The following is a 21,731-nucleotide window of genomic DNA, read 5'->3' on the forward strand; positions in this document are numbered from 1 at the left end:
CTCATGCACCCACCGTGGTCCTCCAAGATCCAGGGTATAAGGCCTAGATGCAGCCTCGTACAAACACACATCAGAAGGATTAGGGAAACGAAGTCTGCAGGGCTCCCTCCTCAGAGGACCCCCAGTGGAAGGGGAAGGGGCCAGCCAAGACCCTCAGTCTGCTGGGGGTCTCAGGGTGGGAGCCCTAAGCAGCTAGAATGTTCTGGTGAGGCCCTTCTGGGAAATAGCCATCAAATCTAGATGTGAGCCTGCGCTGTGCCCATCTTCTCTGTCCCTACTCCCATTACAATGGTCGTTCCTGCTCCTTTAGAGACCAGCCATTCCACTTGGCCTTGTCTCTCACTGGACCGCTGCCCCGGCTTCCCTATTTCTCCTTTTGCTCCCCTGTAGTCTGTTTTCCACCGAGAGCAAGAGTAGTCCTTTGAAAAGGTAAACCAGACTATGTAACTGTCTCCTCACCCAGTCATAGCTTGTTTGCATTGGGAATGAAGATTCAAACTTCACATCTGCCCACCAGGGCCCACGGGATCTAGCTTCTGCCTGGGTCTCAGTCTCTCTCACTCATCCCCAGCCTCCCTGACCTCCCTACTCTTCTTCTCACCTGCCAAGCTCCTCCACCCAGGGCCCGGCACCTGCAGTTTCCTTGGCCTGGAACGCTCTTCCCGTCTTTACAGAGCTGCTCCCTCTTGCCTATCAGATCTCAATTCAGAGCCTCAGAAGAGCCTCCCTGGCCATCCTGCTAGAAGTAAGGACACCCCCATCCCAGTGTTGCCCAGGATTGGTGGTGAATGATGGTTTTCAAATTTCCGTGGGGGCTTTATATTTCTGTGAAATGTAACGAAGATGTCACAGCAGCGTCACATTGCTGTGGCGCCCCCTCCCGCTCCCTGCGCCCGCCGTGGCCTGGCAGTAGCGGTTCAGGAGCTGCGTGCCTCGTGGATGCTACTTCGAGTAGCAGCTTCGCTCCACGGCTACCCTGCGTGCGTCCTTAGGACTAACCGTTCTCTGCAACCCTCTGGCTTGTGTCTTGTCTCCCCCGGTAGAATGTTCGCTCCACAGTGGCAGGGGTCTTGCCTTGGATTTCTCACCCCTCCACCCACCATGCCAGGATCGGTACTGACGCACACTAGCTTCCTATTAAATCCTTGTCGACACTCCAGCACCCTGATGGGCCTGCCCTGCTGAGCCCAGCCCAAGCGGGAGGAGATCAGAGGAAGCCCAGGCTTCTCCCCAGTGGGTCTGCCTTCTCCCCAGTGGGTCTGCTTTGTCTCCACATCCAGTATCAGGCAAGGAGTGGGCCTCGGTCACTGTTACAGTGGCTGGAAGAACATGACTCCGCTTCAGCAGTATCGCTCACTCGCTGTGTGGTGCTGGCCGAGTGCCTTCAGTACCACCTGCCTCCCTTTCCACGTCCGTAAAGGAGGCCTGGCATTTCCTTCGCCCATGAAATCAGGTGCTGCTCTTGCACGCGCTTAGCAATCTCCAGAACAGTGCCCCCACGTGGCTTCGCAGCTGTGCATTGATTTTGTAACTAAAAGACAAGAGTTAATCTCCTTGTTGACACTTTTTAATGAGAGTGGGGTCAGCAAACTTTTCCCGTGAAGGGCCACACAGGAAATATTGTAGATGTGAGCCACCTAGGTCACTGCTGGGTTTGCAGCCCGCCCCTCCCCCCGCTGCTGCCCAACAGTTAAAAATATAAAAACTATTCTAAGCTGAAGTGCCATAGGAAAGCCAGCCAGGGCGAGGTTTGCCAGTCCCTCGTGATAAGCAGTTGGAGTTGTATTTCTGTGGGACTCAGTTAATTTTATTTTCTGTTTGAATGAAATAAGAAATGTGACCCCTAACAGTTTTATTTCTCTTGAATTGATCCTCTTGCAAAGCTGTTATTCATCATTGTACTCATACCTCACAGTCTTTCTCACTTGTTTTCAAGTGCATTGTAAACCTCGAGTTTTAGAACAGCTTTCTCTCAGCTCAGAATCGTGGTTCTGCAGGGTGGGGTCAGTGGTTTGTGTAGGAGAGCCCGTTTAGAGACTGTTTGGAGCTGGGGTCTGCCCTCAGATCTGGATGAACTCTGATAATAACGCATTTTTGCCTGCCATTCCAAGTATAGTAAGTTGTTAATTTCCTGAAGTTTTCTCCTATCAAAAGGGTTTACCTTTGTATAGACATCTGATTAAACCTTCGATTGAATTTAGAGCTAATACATTTATTCTTGTTTCATTTCTAATAGCCAGATGTGAATTATTATGAAGCCAAGTTTTTATAGTATTATAAACTTTCTGACTGCTTAGTTATAAATAGGTTATGCTTGGATACAACTGATCTGTTGTAAAAACTGCTCCTTCCCCTGCTTTTGCTGCCAGGGTCTCCTGATGGCCTGCAGGCCATCTCTTGCTCATCTTATAAACCATTATTGTTGACATACTTATTCAATTCACTTTCTAATTTTGTTTTAAATATTCTTTAGTTTCAGCACTTACCAAAGTTCTCTGGAGTTGACAAGGGTAGTAGGTCTTAGAAAGATTGTGAAAAACAAAATTGATATGGGACTTCCCTGGCAGTGCAGTGGTTAGGAATCCGCCTGCTAATGCAGGGGACACGGGTTCGAGCCCTAGTCTGGGAAGATCCCACATGCCACGGAGCAACTGGGCCCGTGTGCCACAACTACTGAAGCCCACGCGCCTAGAGCCCGTGCTCCGCAACAAGAGAAGCCACCGCAATGAGAAGCCCGCGCACCGCAATGAAGAGTAGCTCCCGCTCGCCGCAACTAGAGAAAGCCCGTGCACAGCAACGAAAACCTAATGCGGCCAAAACCAAAAGTTGATAAAATAGTACCTAGGTATCTCTAATTTGGTTTCTTTAACTCTGTTGTTTGGGGCTCACCAGCTGCTGAGGGGCCTGGAGCCTTGCACAGGGTGAGTGTAGTTTCTTGACAGTGCGTGATCTGAGTAGCTGATACTGTGTTTGGTTAGAGCGTAGATTTGGGAGCCGGCTCTGCCACTCGCAGCTGCGTGATGTTCGGCACCTTTTTGACCACTCTAAGACTCAGTCTCTCCATCCAGAAAGCTGGGCTAAAACAGAACCTTCTGTATAGGATTATGAGCCCTAAATGAGTTAATACCTGCTTGGTGCATACTTAGTGCCATGGAAGTATTAGTTGTTGTTATTTATTGAGGGAAAATATGCTTTCACTGATACATTTTTAAAATGTTTTTTCCCGGTTTTATTGAGATATAATTGATGTACCACACTGTATAAGTTTAAGGTGTTGAACATAATGATTTGACTTACGTGTATCATGAAATGATTACCAGGACAAGTTTAGTTGACATCTGTCATCTCCTACAGATATCAAAAGAAAGAAAAAAAATACTTTTTTCCTTGTGATTAGAACTCTTTTAGGATTTATTCTCTTTTAACAACTTTCATGTATATGATATAGCAGTGTTAATTGTAGTCATCATGTTGTGCATTACATCTCTAGTACTTATTTATCTTATAACTGGAGGTTTGTGTCTTTTGACCACCTTCATCCAGTTCTACTCCCTTTATCCCCTGCCTCTGGTAACCACAGATCTGATTTTTCTGTGAGTTTGGGGCTTTTGTTTTGTTTTGTATTTTAAGGATCCACATATGAGTGAGATCATACAGTATTCGTCTTTCTCCGTTCAACTTAACATAATGTCCTCAAGGTCCATCCATATTGTCCCAAATGGCAGAATTTCCTACTTTTTTATGACTGAATAATATTTGATTGTCTATATATATTCCACACCTTTTCTTTACTCATTCATCCATCAGTGGACACTTAGGTTGTTTCCATGTCGTGACTATTGTAAATAATGCTGCTATGAGCATGGGGGTGCAGATATCTCTTTGACATAGTGTTTTTGTTTCCTTAGGATATATTCCCAGGAGTAAAATTGCTGAATCTTGCTGATATATATTAATGGATAACACTCCCCATGGAAAATTTTATATCTGACTTGCTTTGTTCATTTAAATTTTCTCTCCAGGCTTTTGTGGAGGCCCAGAACAAGATTACTGTGCCATTTCTTGAGCAGTGTCCTATCAGAGGTTTATACAAAGAGAGAATGACTGAATTGTATGACTATCCCAAGTATAGTTGCCACTTCAAGAAAGGGAAAAGGTATGTGAAGTTGCTTTCATTTAATTTTCTTTTTACTTTTCTGATCTAATGCGTTCTTAAATTTTACAGTACAAATTCTGAATAACTTATCAGTTTATAAACTTAATTCATTATAAAATCAATTTATTTCTATGCTGGAATATGAGAATAATATTTTTTGATCTGTTGACCACATTCTTAAAAGAAGGACTAAGAAATTTAGCAGAGATGTGTCCTAGGAGGAAATCTAGATTGTAGGAAATGATTGTTGTCTTGTGGCTAGTAATTGGTGAGATAGCAGGATTCATAGACAGCAGTGGAGATTTGTTTCCCTCTGAAATTAATTCTCTTTAGCTTATACTACTTGAGAAGACGTTATTGTATGCATTTCTTCCATCCAGGAATGGAAATGGGCCAGGATGCAGCACCCATTAATTCACCTCTCTTGTTCCTTGCCCTCTGACACCCACTTAAAACATAGTCTCTTGTTTGCTTTTTAACTCTCTTTGGAACCACTACCACAAATTTAGAGTTTGTTAGACTTCACATACATAGGGATTAGCAAAGTATGATCTGCATGCCAAGCCCTATCTACCCCCTGTTTTGTAAATAAAGTTTAAATGGCACACAGCCATGCCCATTGTTTGTGTGTTATTCATGGCTGCTTTTGTACAACAACTGCAGAATTGAGTAGTAGCATCAGAGTCTGTGTGGTGCACAAAGCTTAATTAATTTGCAGTCTTGCCCGTTACAGAAGAGGTTTGCCCACCCCCTACCCTAGCACCCTGGCTAGGGATGGGAACCAGCACTTCATTTTAGCAAATCTGCTGTCTTCTCCGTTGAAAAGAAAAAGCTACTGCTTTATTTGAATATGAGTTTTCATTTTAGGAAATAAAGCAGGCTTTATTTAGCTAATGTGTAGAATTACAATATATTATTTGATTTCCTAAAGCAATTCAGGGAACAAACTCTAGCTACAGGGAGATGGTGGGACCTTCCACTCTAGTCCCCATGTCCCTGGCACGGCCTGTTTGCAGTTGTACCTTTGTATGTTGTTTTCCTTTTTCTATTTGTTTGTATGTATTTGGTTTTTCTCCACAACTAGAAAACTCCATAGCTGAATAAAGACCATCTCTGTCCCCCAGGTATTTCTATTTTTACAATACAGGTTTGCAGAACCAACGAGTATTATATGTACAGGACTCCTTAGAGGGTGAAGCCAGAGTGTTCCTTGACCCCAACATACTCTCCGATGACGGCACGGTGGCGCTCCGAGGTGAGGGCTACACAGCCAGGCCCATGGGAGTCCCGGGGCCCTTGCTCGCAGCTCTGAAAGACCAGACAGAGTGTGGACCGTATTGTAGAACAGATGCACACGCAGTGTCAGGAAAGCTGATTTATGCACGGTAAATTCAGAACACGTGGGTAGTCACATCTCCTTCTGATGGCATGAAGCAGGACTAGAGAATAATTCACACTGGACCTAAATTAGCTTCTAGGGCTTCTGGGATCTTGAAGTATCATCATCACTCTCTGTAGCTTCTCTGAGACCTGTCTATGTTTGGAAAAAAATTAATTCTCTTCTGTAAGAAATTTAAGTTGTACAAAAAATGTTTTAACTATAAATATAAAACAGGAAAGAATATTTATGAAATCTGCTTCCTTGTGCGGAAAAAGTGATATTTTCAAATTTAGTTAATTGTTAGTATGTTAGAATTAAAAGTATAAAACACAGTCTTGTAGAAATTAGACAACTTGGTGCCTTGTCCCCAGAGGATGCAAGTTTAAAAGCTGAATAAGTATGTTTTGCTGTATGCAAAAATATGTATGCACTTGCCGTATGTCTCCTAAATAACTTCCTCCGAGATAACCTCCTCTACGGGCCATGAGATTACCCCAGATTTGTGCCATAAGCACCACTTCTAGGGTAAGGAAGTTGTCTACACTCTGGTTCTGTGGTTTAAAAATTGTACACTTTGAGAATCATCTCTGGCTAGTATTCTAGATGTTTTTAGTTAAGTTGGCTCAGCATTTCCTCTGTAGCATCTTCTCTTTTGTAGAAAAAGCACAAGTGTAGGTTCAGCCCTATAGAATTGAGCAGTTGGAACGCTGAAGTCCTGTAACTGATTAGGTGGGAATTAAAGAGGCCTGTTTCAGCAGATCTGTGTGAGAAGACCCTTTTATAAAGGCATTCAGTCATTTAGTGCTTCCCTCCTCCTCTCCCCCAATAGGCTGTGTATGTACACGATGATCTTTAATCTCATCAGTATTGAGAGTAATCAGTATTGGAAATAAGATGCCAGCCAGCTTATTGTGAGCATTCTTCCATGAATTTGGTCTTGGAAATGAAGACCAGTTGTGAGTGAATTTAATACACTGATTCTGTGCAGTAATACACCCTAAATAGAAGTTTATTTCATTTTAACCAAGGTCTATCTTGCAACTCATCCAGAGGACTTCATTATAACAGGGTCTCACCTCTCACTCTGATAATTAATTCCAGTAACATTTTTATGTAATGCTTGTCATGTATGGACCCTGATGGATGACAAGGTAAATTAGACATGGGACTTGGTCTCAGTCTTTGAGTTTTCTGAAGATGATATTATAGGGAAGTCACAGTATAGGTAGACATTCAGATTCTTTTGATAGTATATGATTTTTTAAACATATATTTCAAGTCAAAGTGTTTTATTTACATTTTTCCTGAAATTTTTAAAATTATATATAATTTATGTAGAGTAAAAAGTGAATATTTACTCCTCATCACATTCTTGACTCTTTTCTGCGTTTATAGACGTTTGAGCCTGGATACTTTATAGGAATTATAAGTGATTAATAAGAAGGTTTTATGAAATTTTAACCTTATTTTTCACTAGTAGAAGTTCCACGTAAAATAGTAGGAAACCCGTGAAAATAGTTGGGTCTCTTAGGATAATTTCTAACCCCCAGTGAAGTTTAACGGACATCATAAGAGGAAATCTCTGGTGTCGGTATCTGGTACCAAACACTACACATTCCTTATAATCATAAAGCTAATAGAAACATATAAATATTTGTCAAGGAACATTCCACAGTGGTTAGAACATTCTGTCTGTGATGGCCTCAAAGAATGGGGGACAGTGCGTTAGTCCATCAGTGGTGTTGCCTTCCTTATTTTTTCACGGTCACTTTTGGAATGTGCACTGCGTGAGTCTTCATTGCAAACCCTCAGGCTTCATTTACCTGGGCTTTTAGTTGTCGGATGGTGTGGACATGAGTCCTGGAGTGCCAGCAATGCTCAGAAAACGAGGTTGTAAAGAGGGATTTCAAGTAGTTTGGAGTCCATTCCAAAAATTATGTAATGGCTCCAGTTTAGTTCTGTTACATTCAGTCATTACTCTAAAAGCAGTTTCCTTACTCCTTTTCCCCCTTCTTCCAAGTATAAATAAAATATGCTGAAAGTCCCAGATGAGCTCTGCTTTTAAATGAACTGCTTATTGATTATAGAAAATTTTTAAATGGAAGCATCTTAGTGGTCATATAATCTATTACTTCATTTTACAGATGAAGAAACTAAAGCCTGGAAAGGTTAAGAAACTTGTCCAAGGTCATAAGGCAAATTCCTGGGGGACCTGGGTGAGCCCCCAGAATTCCTCACGACCAATTGCCTGCTCCTCCTGTTGTCACATTCTGCTTCCATGTGTGACAGAGAGCTTTGTCAGACAGGACAGCGGGCAGCGGGCAAGGCTGGGAGTTGTGTCCCCATGTTCACCGTTTGACAATTTCTCGTGTGTCCCCTAGGCTATGCATTCAGTGAAGATGGTGAATATTTCGCCTATGGTCTGAGTGCCAGTGGTTCAGACTGGGTGACGATCAAGTTCATGAAAGTCGATGGTGCCAAAGAGCTTCCAGATGTGCTCGAAAGAGTGAAGTTCAGCTGTATGGCCTGGACCCACGATGGGAAGGGCATGTTCTACAATGCATACCCACAACAGGATGGGAAAAGTGATGGTAGGTTGAGACTTCAGATGAAGCACCTTTTTCATGAAATGAAGTGTGACTTCACATGACTTAAAGAAGCTAAACCCTACTTAGAGGTTGCTTGGTCTAGAATCCTGTTTCCTCGAAGGGCGTTGTATCTGTTAGCATAGTTGTGTAACAGTTCCCGCCAAAACTTTGTGGTTCAGAATAACGACCACTTATTTTCGCTGTGAGTCTGCAGGTTGGCCAGGCAGTTCTTCTGGGCTTAGCTGAATTCTGTCATGTATCTGAGATGAGCTGCTGGTCAGTTGACTGATCTTAGCGTGACTTTTTCACATGTCTGGGGTGTCAGTTCTGCTCCATGTGGTCTCTCATTCTCTAGCAGGCCAGTCCAGGTTTGTTCACATGGCAGCTCAGCAGGATTCCAAGGGGGATAGCTGAAAGGCACGACCTCTTTGATGCCTGGGCTTGCTACTGGAACATCACTTCACTGTATTCTTTGGGCCAAAGCAAGTCACAGGACCAACTGCTATTCAAGGGGTTGGGAGGGAGTTACAGGGAACTGTGAAAAATTGGGGCCATTTTTATTGCCGTCCATTCTTCACATATGCATTCTTTCTCCCAAGGGGATGGATCATGGAGAAGATGGATTTTTTTTTTTAACAAAACCAACTTATTTAATGATGCTGAGTGATGATAAAATTTTGCAGGAATCACATCTCTTTCTCTGCTCAGAAGTTACAGGTCACCTGTTGGTCACACTTGTCTTGACACTTTTGTCCTCGTTAACTTCCAGGACACACCTTTGTTCTCCACTTGAATTGCACAAAGATCCTACTGTGTGCAAGTGGTCCCTCTTTCTTTTCCCCTTCACCTCTCACCTTCCCAGGCAGGAAGGGCCCTGTAGCTTGTACCTTGCTGGTACATCTTCTTTACGCTGCTCCATATTTCCATGTGACGTACAGCATTTTCATGTTGTCTTGGTTGATCTTTACAGGTGGGTTACCATCCCTTTGCTAGAGTTTTGGAGCTGGGATGCAGGGTCTCAGGTACTTGTTGCAGGGCCTAGAGCTGGCAGGAAGCACGGCTAGTCCAGTGCTTTCTCCTGCACATGCTGTCCCCTTATCATGAATTGCTGTATCTTTGTCATCTTTAGATAGGCTTTCTTTTCTCTTTTCCCCCCAGTTGAGTTGGGAATAAGGCTATAATACGTTTCATCTGTTTCAGCTGCATTTATCAATAGCTTTTGCTGCCTTTGATTAGATTACTGTAGTACCTTTTTCTTAGTTCACCAATGAACTACAAGAGGAGCTAGGAGTAGGCTTTTTATTCAAGGGTGTTGGCTAAAGAAAGACCTCTGTGCTCTGTACACTGAATTAGCTGCCTATATTAAGAGTGCTGCTGAGTTAGAAAGTGTTGGCTGTTTCCAAGTTCTAGGAGACCAAAAAAGTATATAACTGGCCATTTCTTTTTAGAGAACAGTGTTATTAAGTTAACTTGTGAAAAACATGGAAATTATTATTTAGCCTTAATTTCCATTGGCAGAAATAGTAATAATTAGTCACTGTGGTTGATTTAAGAAAGCCAGCATCTTCTCCCAGCTGTAATTTTGCTGTCCTGTTCGGAAGACCTCAACAGCCTTTCAGGTTGTGTGGTGGAGGACTTATGAATGAGGCTAAGCAATTCTGGCTATGTGCTTGTTACCAGTGTTCCTGGAAAACCCATGGAAAATCACCAAGTTAAGCTTTTTTTTTTTTTTAATGTTATGGTATTATCTTCCTTTTTTTCCGTCATTGTCCTGAAGAAAAATCAGCCTCCAAAATCAGCAAATATATGTGATTATTTCCAGGGTGATACCCAACTGATACTTAACTCTCTCTCTCTTTTTTTTAATAGATTTAATCTTTTAGAGCAGTTTCAGGTTCACAGCATAAGGTACCAAGATTTCCCATATACCCTCTGCCCCTCACACATGCATGGCCTCCCCCATTATCAGCATCCCCATCAGAGGGTACAGTAGATGAGCCTGCACGGACACATCATAATCACCCCAAATCCACAGGTTACGTTAGAGTTCACTCGTGGTGGTGTACATTCCATGGGTTTGGGCAAACATATGATGATATACATCTACCATTGTAGTATCGTAGAGTGTTTTCACTGCCTTAATAATCCTGTGTTCCACCTATACATCCTTCCCTCCCCTGCCAGCCCCTGGCAACCACTGATCTTTTTTACTATCTCTATAGCTTTGCCTTTTCCAGAATGTCATGTAGTTGGAATCATACAGTATATAGACTTTCAGATTGGCTTCTTTCACTTAGTGATGTGCATTTAAGTTTTTTCCATGTATTTTTATGGCTTGATAAAAACACTAAAAAACATTATTTAGCATTAAATAATATTCCATTGTCTAGATGTACTATAGTTTGTTTAGCCATTCACCTCTGAAGGACATCTTGGTTGCTTCCAAGTTTTGGCAATTATGAATAAAGCTGTTGTTAACATCCGTGTACAGGTTTTTGTGTGGATGTCAGTTTTCAACTCATTTGGGTAAATACCAAGGAGCACAGTTCCTATATCATAACAGTATGTTTAGTTTTGTAAGAAACTGCCAAACTTTCTTCCAAAGTGGCTGTACCATTTGCATTCCCACCAGCAATGAATGAGAGTTCCTGTTGTTCCACATCTTGGCCAGCATTTGGTGTTTTGAGTGTTCTGGGTTTTGGCCATTCTAATAGGTGTGTGGTGGTATCTCATTGTTTTAATTCACAGTTTCTTGATGACATATGCTGAGGAGCATCTTTTCACATGTTTATTTTCCATTTGTATTTCTTCTTCGGTGAGGTTAAGATCTGTTAAAGTCTCTGGCCCATTTTTTAAATTGGGTTCTTCATTTTCTTATGTTGAATTTTAAAAGTTCTTTGTATATTTTGGGTAACAGTCCTTTATCAAATATTTGCTTGTCTTTTCATTCTCTTGACAGTATCTTTTCGTGGAGCTGAAGGTTTTAATTTTAATGAAGTTTGGCTTATCAGTTATTTCTTTCATGGATTATGCTTTCGGTGTTGTATCTAAAAAGTCATCACCAAATCCAAGGTCATCTAGATTTTCTCCTGTGTTATCTTCTGGGAGTTTTATAATTGTATTTACATTTTTAGGTCTGTGATCCATTTTGGGTTAATTTTTGTGAAGTGTATAAGGTCTGTGTCTTGATTCATTTTTTGCATGGGGTTGCCCAGTTGTTCCAGAACCATTTGTTGAAAAGACCGTCTTTTCTACATCGTATTGCCTTTGTTCCCTTATCAGAGATCAGTTGACTGTATTTATGTGGGTCTGTTTCTGGGCTCTCTACTCTGTTCCCTTGATCTATTTGTCTATTTTGCTAATACCACACTGTCTTGATTATTTATAATAAATCTTGAAGTCAGGTAGTGTCAGTTGTCCACCTTTGTTTTCTTCCTTCAGTATTGTGTTGGCTCTTCTGGGTTTTTTACCTCTCCTCATAAACTTTAGGATCAGTTTGTCCATATCCACAAAATAACTTGCTGGGATTTTGACTGGGATTGCATTGCATCTGTAGATTAAGTTGAAAAGAACTGTCATCCTGACAATATTGAGTGTTTCTGTCCATAATATATTCAGTATATCTTTCCATTTATTTAGTTATTCTTTGATTTCTTTCATCAGTTTTGTAGTTCTCCTGTAGACCTTATACATATTTTATTAGATTTATACCTAAGTATTTCATTATGGGGGCTGCTAATGTAAATGGTACTGTGTTTTTAATTTCAAATTCCACTTGTTCATTGTTAGTATATAGGAAATGGATTAACTTTTGTATATTAACCTTGTATCCTACAGTCCAGCAACCAGATACTTAGCTTTTTAAATATTTCTAGCATTGTACAGTATGGGAGGAATAGATTTTCTTAAAACTGTCAGCTGCATTTCAGTGTACGTTTTTAATTCCTTTAGGCACAGAAACATCCACCAATCTCCACCAAAAGCTCTGCTACCATGTCTTGGGGACTGATCAGTCAGAAGATATTTTGTGTGCTGAGTTTCCTGATGAGCCTAAGTGGATGGGTGGAGCTGAGGTATTGTTCTACCCTGAGATTTTACCCACAAACACCATCTCTCTTGGATTGTGTATATAAATATTTTTCTTATGTGGTGATCTTTACAGATGGTAGAAGTCCTTTGAGTGAATATTCTTTTGTTAAAAATATTAGTACTCAAATGGACTCTTTTTTTTTTTTTTACATCTTTATTGGAGTATAATTGCTTTACAATGGTGTGTTAGTTTCTGCTGTATAACAAAGTGAATAAGTTATACATATACATATGTTCCCATATCTCCTCCCTCTTGCATCTCCCTCCCTCCCGCCCTCCCTATCCCACCCATCCAGGTGGTCACAAAGCACCGAGCTGATCTCCCTGTGCTATGCGGCTGCTTCCCACTAGCTATCTATTTTACATTTGGTAGTGTATATATGTCCATGCCACTCTCTCACTTTGTCCCAGCTTACCCTTCCCCCTCCCCATATCCTCAGGTCCATTCTCTAGTAGGTCTGTGACTTTATTCCTCTTACCCCTAGGTTCTTCATGACATTTTTTTTTCTTAGATTCCATATATATGTGTCAAATGGACTCTTAATAATGAGGGTGATAAATCTTTTAACTGTAATCTCAACATAAACATCTTAATACTAAAAGTAATACATGCTTATGGTAAAATTGTAAAAGTACAAAATAACATAAAGTAAAACCTGAACATTTCAAAACTTGGAATCCTGATTCTCAGAGGTGAGGAGAATTTCCTTCCAAAACTTTTCTTTGTATACACAGGTGAGAATGTAGGGGGAGAGAGAGTATGTGTGCTTTTCTTTTTAACACAGCTGTGCTCTTCATGCCTCTTGTTCTCTTGTTTTTATATTAAAATATGTATTCTTTGGATATTTATGCATCTCATAGGTGGTTTATACATTCCTTAGGGGTCTTGATAATAACCAACCTCGGTTGAAGTGATATGTCTTTGTAGTTACTGTCCCAGATTTTATTCTGTATCTTGAGAATCGCCTGTGAAAAAACTTAGAGGAGCTTAGAGAAAGAATTGGACTCTTGTTAGCTCATTTCTGGGTACTAAGAAATATATATATATATATATATTTTTTTTTTTTTTTTTTAAGAAAGAAAAGCATTCTGAATGTTTTCATATAGGTGGGCTATCATCCCATTTTAGTGGGAATGAGGAATCCACTAGAAACATTTTAGCCCATTGAACCTCTTACCCCTTCTCGGGGATACAATTAGAACTTTGGTAAGAAAGGGGTATTTTAGATTTGAACTTCTGTGCATGAGTCTGATTCATTGGGGGATAGAATATGAATCCACGGTTTTTTAGTCCACGTGCATTAATATACCTTATTCCAAATTGTCCTTTTATTTATTTTGATTCTCTAGAACCATAGTTGGCAGCCTACTGCCCTCAACTGAAATCTGGCCAGCTGCCTGCTTTTGTAGATTGGGTTTTGCTGGAGCACAGTCACGCCCATTTGTTTACTTGTCTGTGGCTGTTTTCAAGCTACCACAGCAGACTTGACTAGTTGCCACAGAAGGAGGCCCTGAAAGCTGAAAGTATTTACTTTCTGGCCCTTAATAGAAGAGGTTTGCCAGACTTTAGTGCAGTATGTTAAAAGTGAATTTATAAGACTTGCATATTATTGCCTGAAACTGTGCCCTTTTTTCATACTTCTTCCCCACCTTACAAGCGTTTCTTGTATAGTTACTGTTGTCATCTTTCTCACATTTGTTTTTAATGGCTTTTCTGACTTTATTTGTAGATTGTTTCTACTAGGTTTTCTTCTTAGTCCAACTTCTCATACCTAAGGCTTCTGCATTCTGCAGATAGTAGGTATTTATTTATAAAATAATACACATTTTTACCTTCATCTGAGTGAAGCAATTAGGGAGGTAAATATGCTACCAAAAAAAATTTGTAATGTTAGGTCATGTGTTTCTTTTCACCTTTTTGGGGGGAGAGATGTTGATGGGGAAACATTACAGCAGACCTATTTTAATCAAGGTAAAATTATATGGTTGATAAAATGAAATACAACTGAAAATAAGTGCCAGAATAACTGATCTATTTTAGCATATTAGTCCAAAAGAAAACAAGCTTCACAGTAGAATATACATGTAACTAGTTGCTCAGATCTCTTTATTAGCATTTGGTTGAAACAGCTAGTTTTTTTTTTCTTTTTACTTCTTAAAATCATGGTAAAATATAGCTAACATAAAACTTATCTGTTTAATCGTCAACATAAAGTTTATGAGTTTAATCATTTATAGAGTTCAGTGGCATTAAGTACATTCACATTATTGTGCAAGCATCACCCCCATCTGTCTCCAGAACTTTTTTCATCTTGAGAAACTGAAGCTCTGAACCCATTAAGTGATAACTCTGCATCCCCTCTTCCACGCAGTCCCTGGTAACCACATTCTACTTTCTGTCTCTGTGTTTGACTGTTCTACGTACCTCATGTAAATGTCATTATATAGTATTTTTCCTTTTGTGACTATTTCACTTAGCATAACATCTTCAAGGTTTATTTCCATGTTGTACCATGTGTCAAAATTCCCTTCCTTTTAAAACTTGAATAATATTCCATTGTGTGCATATACATTTTGTTTATCCAGTCATCCGTCAATGGACACTTGGAGTGTTTCCACAGCATTATTGTGAATAATGCTGCTATGAGCCGCCAGTTTTTTAAAATACAGTGGAAACATATCTTATATGCATTTAAAATATATGTATAGGGCCTCCCTGGTGGCGCAGTGGTTGAGAGTCCGCCTGCCGATGCAGGGGATGCGGGTTCGTGCCCCGGTCTGGGAGGATCCCACATGCCGCGGAGCGGCTGGGCCCGTGAGCCATGGCCGCTGGGCCTGCGCGTCCGGAGCCTGTGCTCCGCAACGGGAGAGGCCACAACAGTGAGAGGCCCGCGTACCGCAAAAAAAAAAAATAAATAAAAAATAAAAATAAAATAAAAATAAAATAAAATAAAATAAAATATATGTATATTCTGGGCTTTCCCAGTGGCGCAGTGGTTGAGAGTCCACCTGCCGATGCAGGGGACACGGGTTCGTGCCCCGGTCCGGGAAGATCCCACATGCCGCGGAGCGGCTGGACCCGTGAGCCATGGCTGCTGAGCCTGCGCGTCCGGAGCCTGTGCTCCGCAACGGGAGAGGCCACAACAGTGAGAGGCCCACGTACTGCCAAAAAAAAAAAAAAAAAAAAAAAAAAAAAAAAATATATATATATATATATATATATATATATATTTATGTATATTCAATTCTACTACTAGGCAACTGAAAAGAAAAGCAAATTTAAATAGTTTGGATGATCCTTTTACCATTCACTCAGTAGATATTCACTCTATGTAATTTGTCTAATATAATCTTTACCATAACCGTGGGAGGGCAGTGATCATTCATTCCATTGCATGGACAAAGTAAAATACCTGAGAGGGTGATTAACTTGCAGGTCCATGGCTGGAACTGCCTGCTGGATATGTTAGACCCACATCCTGTATCTTCTTAACCTCCAGCACTCTGCCTCCCTTGTCAAAAGGTAAGAAGTTGTGCGAAAACAGCAGGAATGACCGTTTAAAGAATGGCAGTAATTGAAGAGATGCATCTGTATTGCACAGAAGCAATAAATGAAGTTGTTTAAAAAAAAAGCTAATGGGATGTGTACAGTGAGTCCTAAGGAACTTTATACTAGATCAGGGCCCTGATGAGCAAATTATGCAGAGGAAGTCTGTAAGCAAACCAGTAGGCTTAGTAGACACAAACTGGGTATAGATTTCATTAAGCTGTATTCCAGCTGCTTGGGGGGTCTTGTTAGACATCACCCTTCCAGTGGCCAGGGTTAGTTGGTCAGGTTCTGTTGAGAGGACCTTCTTGCTATGTGGAAGAGCAACTTTGTCACTTAAACATGGGTGCTGGGGCTTCCCTGGTGGCACAGTGGTTGAGAGTCCGCCTGCCGATGCAGGGGACAGGGGTTCATGCCCCGGTCCGGGAGGATCCCACGTGCTACAGAGCGGCTGGGCCCGTGAGCCTGCGCGTCTGGAGCTTGTGCTCCGCAACGGGAGAGGCCACAATAGTGAGAGGCCCGCGTACCGCCAAAAAAAAAAAACATGGGTGCTATAGTTCTGAGCCTTCAGAAGCCTCAGGTATGCCCTGAAATTGATTCAGTTCCAGGTCAGAAAAATCTAGGTCATGCAAAAAGTCGTGATGTACAAGTTTCTTGTACCTGTCAAGGAAGTGTGATAAAGCCCACGGGGGTCCCAGAAGCTGGTGCGCTGTCAGCTGGCTGGACCAGAAGTGCCCGTGCCTGGTGTACGAATGAGTGCTCAGGGCGTTCACTGGAAGTGAGGCAGATGGTTTCCTAACAGGCTTTATTTATTTAGTGACCCACACCTTAGAGAAAAGCAGTAGTCCTGAGCATCACCGCATACCCAATGCACGTGCTGCGGTGGTTGCTTTTATTTTTCAAGTAGTTGCTTTTAGGATCGTCATTTTGAATCTGGTATTTTGTGAATACACTCACTTAACAGTGTCTCTGAATGGAGAGCCAGCACTATCATGAGGGTGTACTGGAGCACGCATCAGGAGATTTTAATTCTGGTCCTGTCTGTGTGGGCTTGGGCAAGTCACATCATCTCTCCAAGTCTGTTTACCTAAGTTCCCTTCAGCGCCTTTTTCAGTCTGTGGATGGAGGATTTATCACAGCATCTCATAGACCCTGGAGGGTTGGGCTTTGTGGGTGTGGCTGAGTGAGTGGATGTCTCTGAATTTCTTTGGTGCGCTGCCCTCCTCCTCCCTTTTGGCTGCTTCAATCCAGGTTCTCTGAGGGCTTCTCTTTATATCCTAGATGCTGTCTCCTCGTGACTCATCTCCTTCCTTCACAGATACCTCCTCTGCCTTCCTACACGGACAGGTCCTTCTTGCCTTGAGCCACCCGTCAAGTTACTATCACGAAGCAGCTTTAGTTTTCCCACTGTGGCCTAGGACAGCATCCACCCGGCAGAACCCATAGCTTTCTGGACACTTTAGAGTATTTGAACTGTTACTAAAGGTCCACTGCAGCTCAAAACAAAATATCAACTCTCCGATTTACTTGCTTCTTCCTTCTCCCCAGCTCAGGTTTCGTGAGCACGTGGGGGACTAGCAGGTGGGGTAGGTGATATTTGTTCCCTAGACTTGGACATGAGTAGTCACAGTGGCTTTGTTCATGATAGCCCCAAACTGGACACACCCCAAGTATCCATTAACAGGTGCATGAGTGAATAAACTGTGGTATATCCCTGTGATGGAATACTAGTCAGCAATAAAAAGGAATGAACTATTTTTTTTAAGTTTATTTTATTGAAGTATAGTTGATTTACAATGTTGTGTTAGTTTCTGGTGTACAGCAAAAATGATTCAGTTACATATATAATAGTTTCATATGCTAATCCCCAACTCCCAATCCATTCCTCCCCTACCCTCCCTTCCCCTTGGCAGCCACAAGTCTGTTCTCTAGGTCTGTAATCTGTTTCTGTTTTGTAGAAAATTTCATTTGTGTCATGTTTTAGATTCCACATATAAGTGATATCATATGGTATTTGTCTTTCTCTTTTTTTTTAAAACCCCACATTTGTTTATTTATTTATTTATTTATTTTTGCTGTCTTGGGTCTTCGTTTCTGTGTGAGGGCTTTCTCTAGTTGTGGCAAGTGGGGGCCACTCTTCATCGCCGTGTGCAGGCCTCTCACTATCGTGGCCTCTCTTGTTGCGGAGCACAGGCTCCAGTCGCGCAGGCTCAGTAGTTGTGGCTCACAGGCCTAGTTGCTCCACGGCATGTGGGATCTTCCCAGACCAGGGCTCGAACCTGTGTCCCCTCTATTAGCAGGCAGATTCTCAACCACTGTGCCACCAGGGAAGCCCTGTCTTTCTCTTTTTGACTTCACTTAGTATGATAATCACTAGGTCCATCCATGTAGCTGCAAATGGCATTATTTCATTCTTTGTTATGGTTGAGTAATATTCCATTGTATATATACACCACATCTTTATCCATTCATCTGTCAGACATTTAGGTTGCTTCCATGTCCTGGCTATTGTAAATAGTGCTGCTATGAACATTGGGGTGCATGTATCTTTTCAAATTCTAGTTTTGTCTGACTGTACGGCCAGGAGTGTGATTGCTGGATCATAAGGCAATTCTGTTTTTAGTTTTTTGTTTTTCTTTTTTTTTTTTTTTGCGGTACGCGGGCCTCTCACTGTCGTGGTCTCTCCCGTTGCGGAGCACAGGCTCCGGACGCACAGGCTCAGCGGCCATGGCTCACGGGCCCAGCCGCTGCACGGCATGTGGGATCTTCCCGGACCGGGGCACAAACCTGTGTCCCCTGCTTCGGCAGGCGGACTGTCAACCACTGCACCACCAGGGAAGCCCCTGTTTTTCGTTTTTTTCAGGAACTTCCATACTGTTTTCCATAGTGGCTGCACCACTATGGGAATGAACTATTGATACACTCAACAAGAGGGATGAATCTCAGAGTAATTATGCTCCGTGAAAGAAGCTAGAAAAGAAGGAGTACACGGTATTTGATTCCATTTATATAACACTCTAGAAAATGCAAAGTAGTCTATAATGGCACAAAGCAGATCAGTGGTTGCTTGAGAATTGGGGGATGGGAACAGGAAGGAGGGGAATATAAACGGGCAGAAGGCAACTGGCGGACGGTCAGACTGAAGCATCGGAATTTAAGTTTTACGGGGTGGGGGGGGGCATGGGAGTGGCCATTCTGAGCAGTGACAAGATTGCCTGTTCCCTCCCCTCAGCCCTTCGTCGTGTTTTAGTTTCTGCAGTGGCCGCGCAGGGGGAGGAGTTGGAGAAGGGGAACAGGGTTTTTGCTCCTCCGGAGCTGTTTGTCCACATCTCCTGGCAGCTTGCGGTCACGAGGGGTGTCTAGGTACCAGCTCTTTGTGATCCTTTTGTAGTGAGGTTCCCTCGGTTCTGGGAACCTCTGTACTTTGCCGTTCCCTCGTGTGGACAGTAAACTCTCTGGCTGACCTTTTGCGTCGTCCTCCCTTCCCCTCAAAGCTTCTGCTCCCAGCAGGATTCCCTTGAGGTTCATGCCTCTCTGGCACCCCCTTTTCCATCCTTTTTCAGCAGGCTCCTTTCCAGTTGACTGGAGTCCAGCTACCTTCCTGGTGCCTCTTGTTCCAGGGGAAGCCACGTCCATGGGTCACTCCATCCTGGACGTGCAGGCAGTGTTCACCACTGCCCTCCTCACCTGCCAGCCCAGGGCATCCTGCCCTTGGTCCCTCCTGCACCTCCAGCTGCTGTGCCCCCGGGGGTAACATGAAACACATACCTGGCATCTGGCTTGGAGGGACAGTGATGTCAGTTATTATGTAAGATAGACTGTGAGGTTTCAGATGGAGGGCAGGACTGTGGGAGGATAGAAATAATCATGTTTTAGAAGGTTCTTTTGGACAAAAACAGTCTATTCTAAAGTGACTTGTAGAGCATTTGGAGAAAAAAAACCCCACAAAGCAAGCATGTTGAGGCACTTTTCCCAGCAGAGGGTGCTCTAGAGTGTAGCTTCTGAAAATATATCAAGTCCCTTTAGAAAGGATTAAGAAGAAAATGCCCAGCCTCTTTGTGATTGTCTAGCTAAATCCTACACTGAGAACCTAATTTTACTGTACAGAGGTAATCTTGATATTAATATGTATTACATATCCCCACAGACCATCTTTATATATTCACTATGTTCCCTAGTAATTAAAATACGTATATACAGCTGACCCTTGAACAATGCAGGGGTTAGGGGTGCTTATAACTTATCATCCCTTTATATATGCAGTTCCTCCATATCCACTATTCTACATCCACAGGTTCAACCAACTCTGGACCTGTAGCATTTCCTACTGAAAAAAATCTGTGTGTAAGTGGACCCAAGTTGTTCAGGGGTCAACTGTGTTTGTGTACACATTTATGTATATTACATATGTATGAACTTGTACACATTTACGTATATTTCATATATATGAACATTACCTAATGCTTGACTCATGCTGAGCACTCAGAATGTACATTTCTGTACTCCCCCTTCCCCTGCTGAGGTTCACACACACACAGACCCTGTAGACAGATGCTGGTGCACCCGGCGTTGCCTTACAGAGCATACATACTAAAGTCAGATGTTCCTCAGGAAACGCTGCCTCACCTGCCCCTTTCTTGTGGATGGTTTCCACTTGAGCAGTACTGTTCGGCAGCCCTCTTCCTGGTCAGCACAGTTCATGCATTTACTCCCCAAGTACCTGGAAGCCCTTATTACCTTGGGTCCACCACTGTGCCGAGGCCAGGTGGTACTCAGGAGCAGAGATGGGCAGGCTCTGGCCCTGATGGAAGATGTTTTGGCTGTAGTAAACTATTTTATATAAACTTTTTTTTTTGCGGTACACGGGCCTCTCACTGTTGTGGCCTCTCCTGTTGCGGAGCACAGGTGCCGGACGCGCAGGCTCAGCGGCCATGGCTCATGGGCCCAGCCGCTCCGCGGCATGTGGGATCCTCCTGGACCGGGGCACGAACCCATGTCCCCTGCATCGGCAGGCGGACCCTCAACCACTGCACCACCAGGGAAGCCCTATATAAACATTTTTAAGTCACACATAGAGGCTTGGGGGCCCATGACAGAATTCCCACCACGTTCAGTTTGTGTTTCATTCTAAGGACACCGTTGTCCTCTTGACCTTAACTTCGGTACTTGAACCTGAGGCTGCCAGCATGTGTTCTGATTGGTGACCCTTCACCGTGCTGTCCCAGGGAGTCCTGCACTTTCACTGGCTCCTGGAGACTGATTCCTTCTGTTCGTCACAGGAGTGGCAGTCCTTATATCGGTCCCAGGGGGACTCCTCCCTGGACTGTGTGTGTCCGAGGCTCACGGCCCGCATCCTCTCTTTCACCAGCACTGCATGAAGTGATGATCTCCATCAGGCTGGTGGGCATGCAGGGACATCTCAGAGCATGGTGGGGAAGGCAGAAAGTCAGGAAGCCAAACTAAAGACCTGGCTGTGAGCAAGGCTGCAGGTAGCGCTGCTCTGAATTCATAAAACAGCTCCTGATAGGAGAGGGTTGGTTTTGTGGTAGAAGTTGGATTTGCTGGTCAGTCACTTTTCTCAGCTACCCCTCTTACTGCTCAGTGGGGGAAAAAAGAAAACAAACAGTCGATTCTGAAATAACCGAGCTTATGTGCCAGAGAAACAATCAGGTAGATGAGAAACGAGTGGCTATAGCATGTCGAGACCTCCGTTACTAATTTTACTTTGAATGGGTTTTCTTTTCCTAGAATTTTCTGGTATATCTGTTTCTGGCGTACCAAGCAACACATCATAGAGTACTGGGGTTGATTTCCTTTCTCCCGCATTGATGTAGTAGCAACAGTATTGGGAAAGCTGATTTAAGGACTACCTATTAGAAATGTTTATGTCAGTGCACATCATATTGCTTAGACTATCCCGTGCTTCTGCTACTGATACTGTCTCCTGTTTTTATTACAAATCCATAATGA

At 42.7% G+C, this 21,731-nt stretch overlaps 1 protein-coding gene across 1 annotated transcript in view; it reads left to right on the forward strand.

Moving 5' to 3' along the window:
- Positions 1–21,731, forward strand: part of PREP (prolyl endopeptidase) — a 137,313-nt gene that overhangs the window by 22,016 nt on the left and 93,566 nt on the right. Inside the window, exons 3-6 of the mRNA XM_082633454.1 lie at positions 4,023–4,156; positions 5,281–5,411; positions 7,919–8,128; positions 12,077–12,198. Of these exons, the coding sequence (XP_082489580.1) occupies positions 4,023–4,156; positions 5,281–5,411; positions 7,919–8,128; positions 12,077–12,198 (597 nt within the window). The remainder of the gene's footprint in view (positions 1–4,022; positions 4,157–5,280; positions 5,412–7,918; positions 8,129–12,076; positions 12,199–21,731) is intronic.

Source organism: Mesoplodon mirus (genome assembly GCF_964341445.2).
Source record: "Mesoplodon mirus genome assembly, chromosome: 10".
NCBI lineage: Eukaryota > Metazoa > Chordata > Mammalia > Artiodactyla > Ziphiidae > Mesoplodon > Mesoplodon mirus.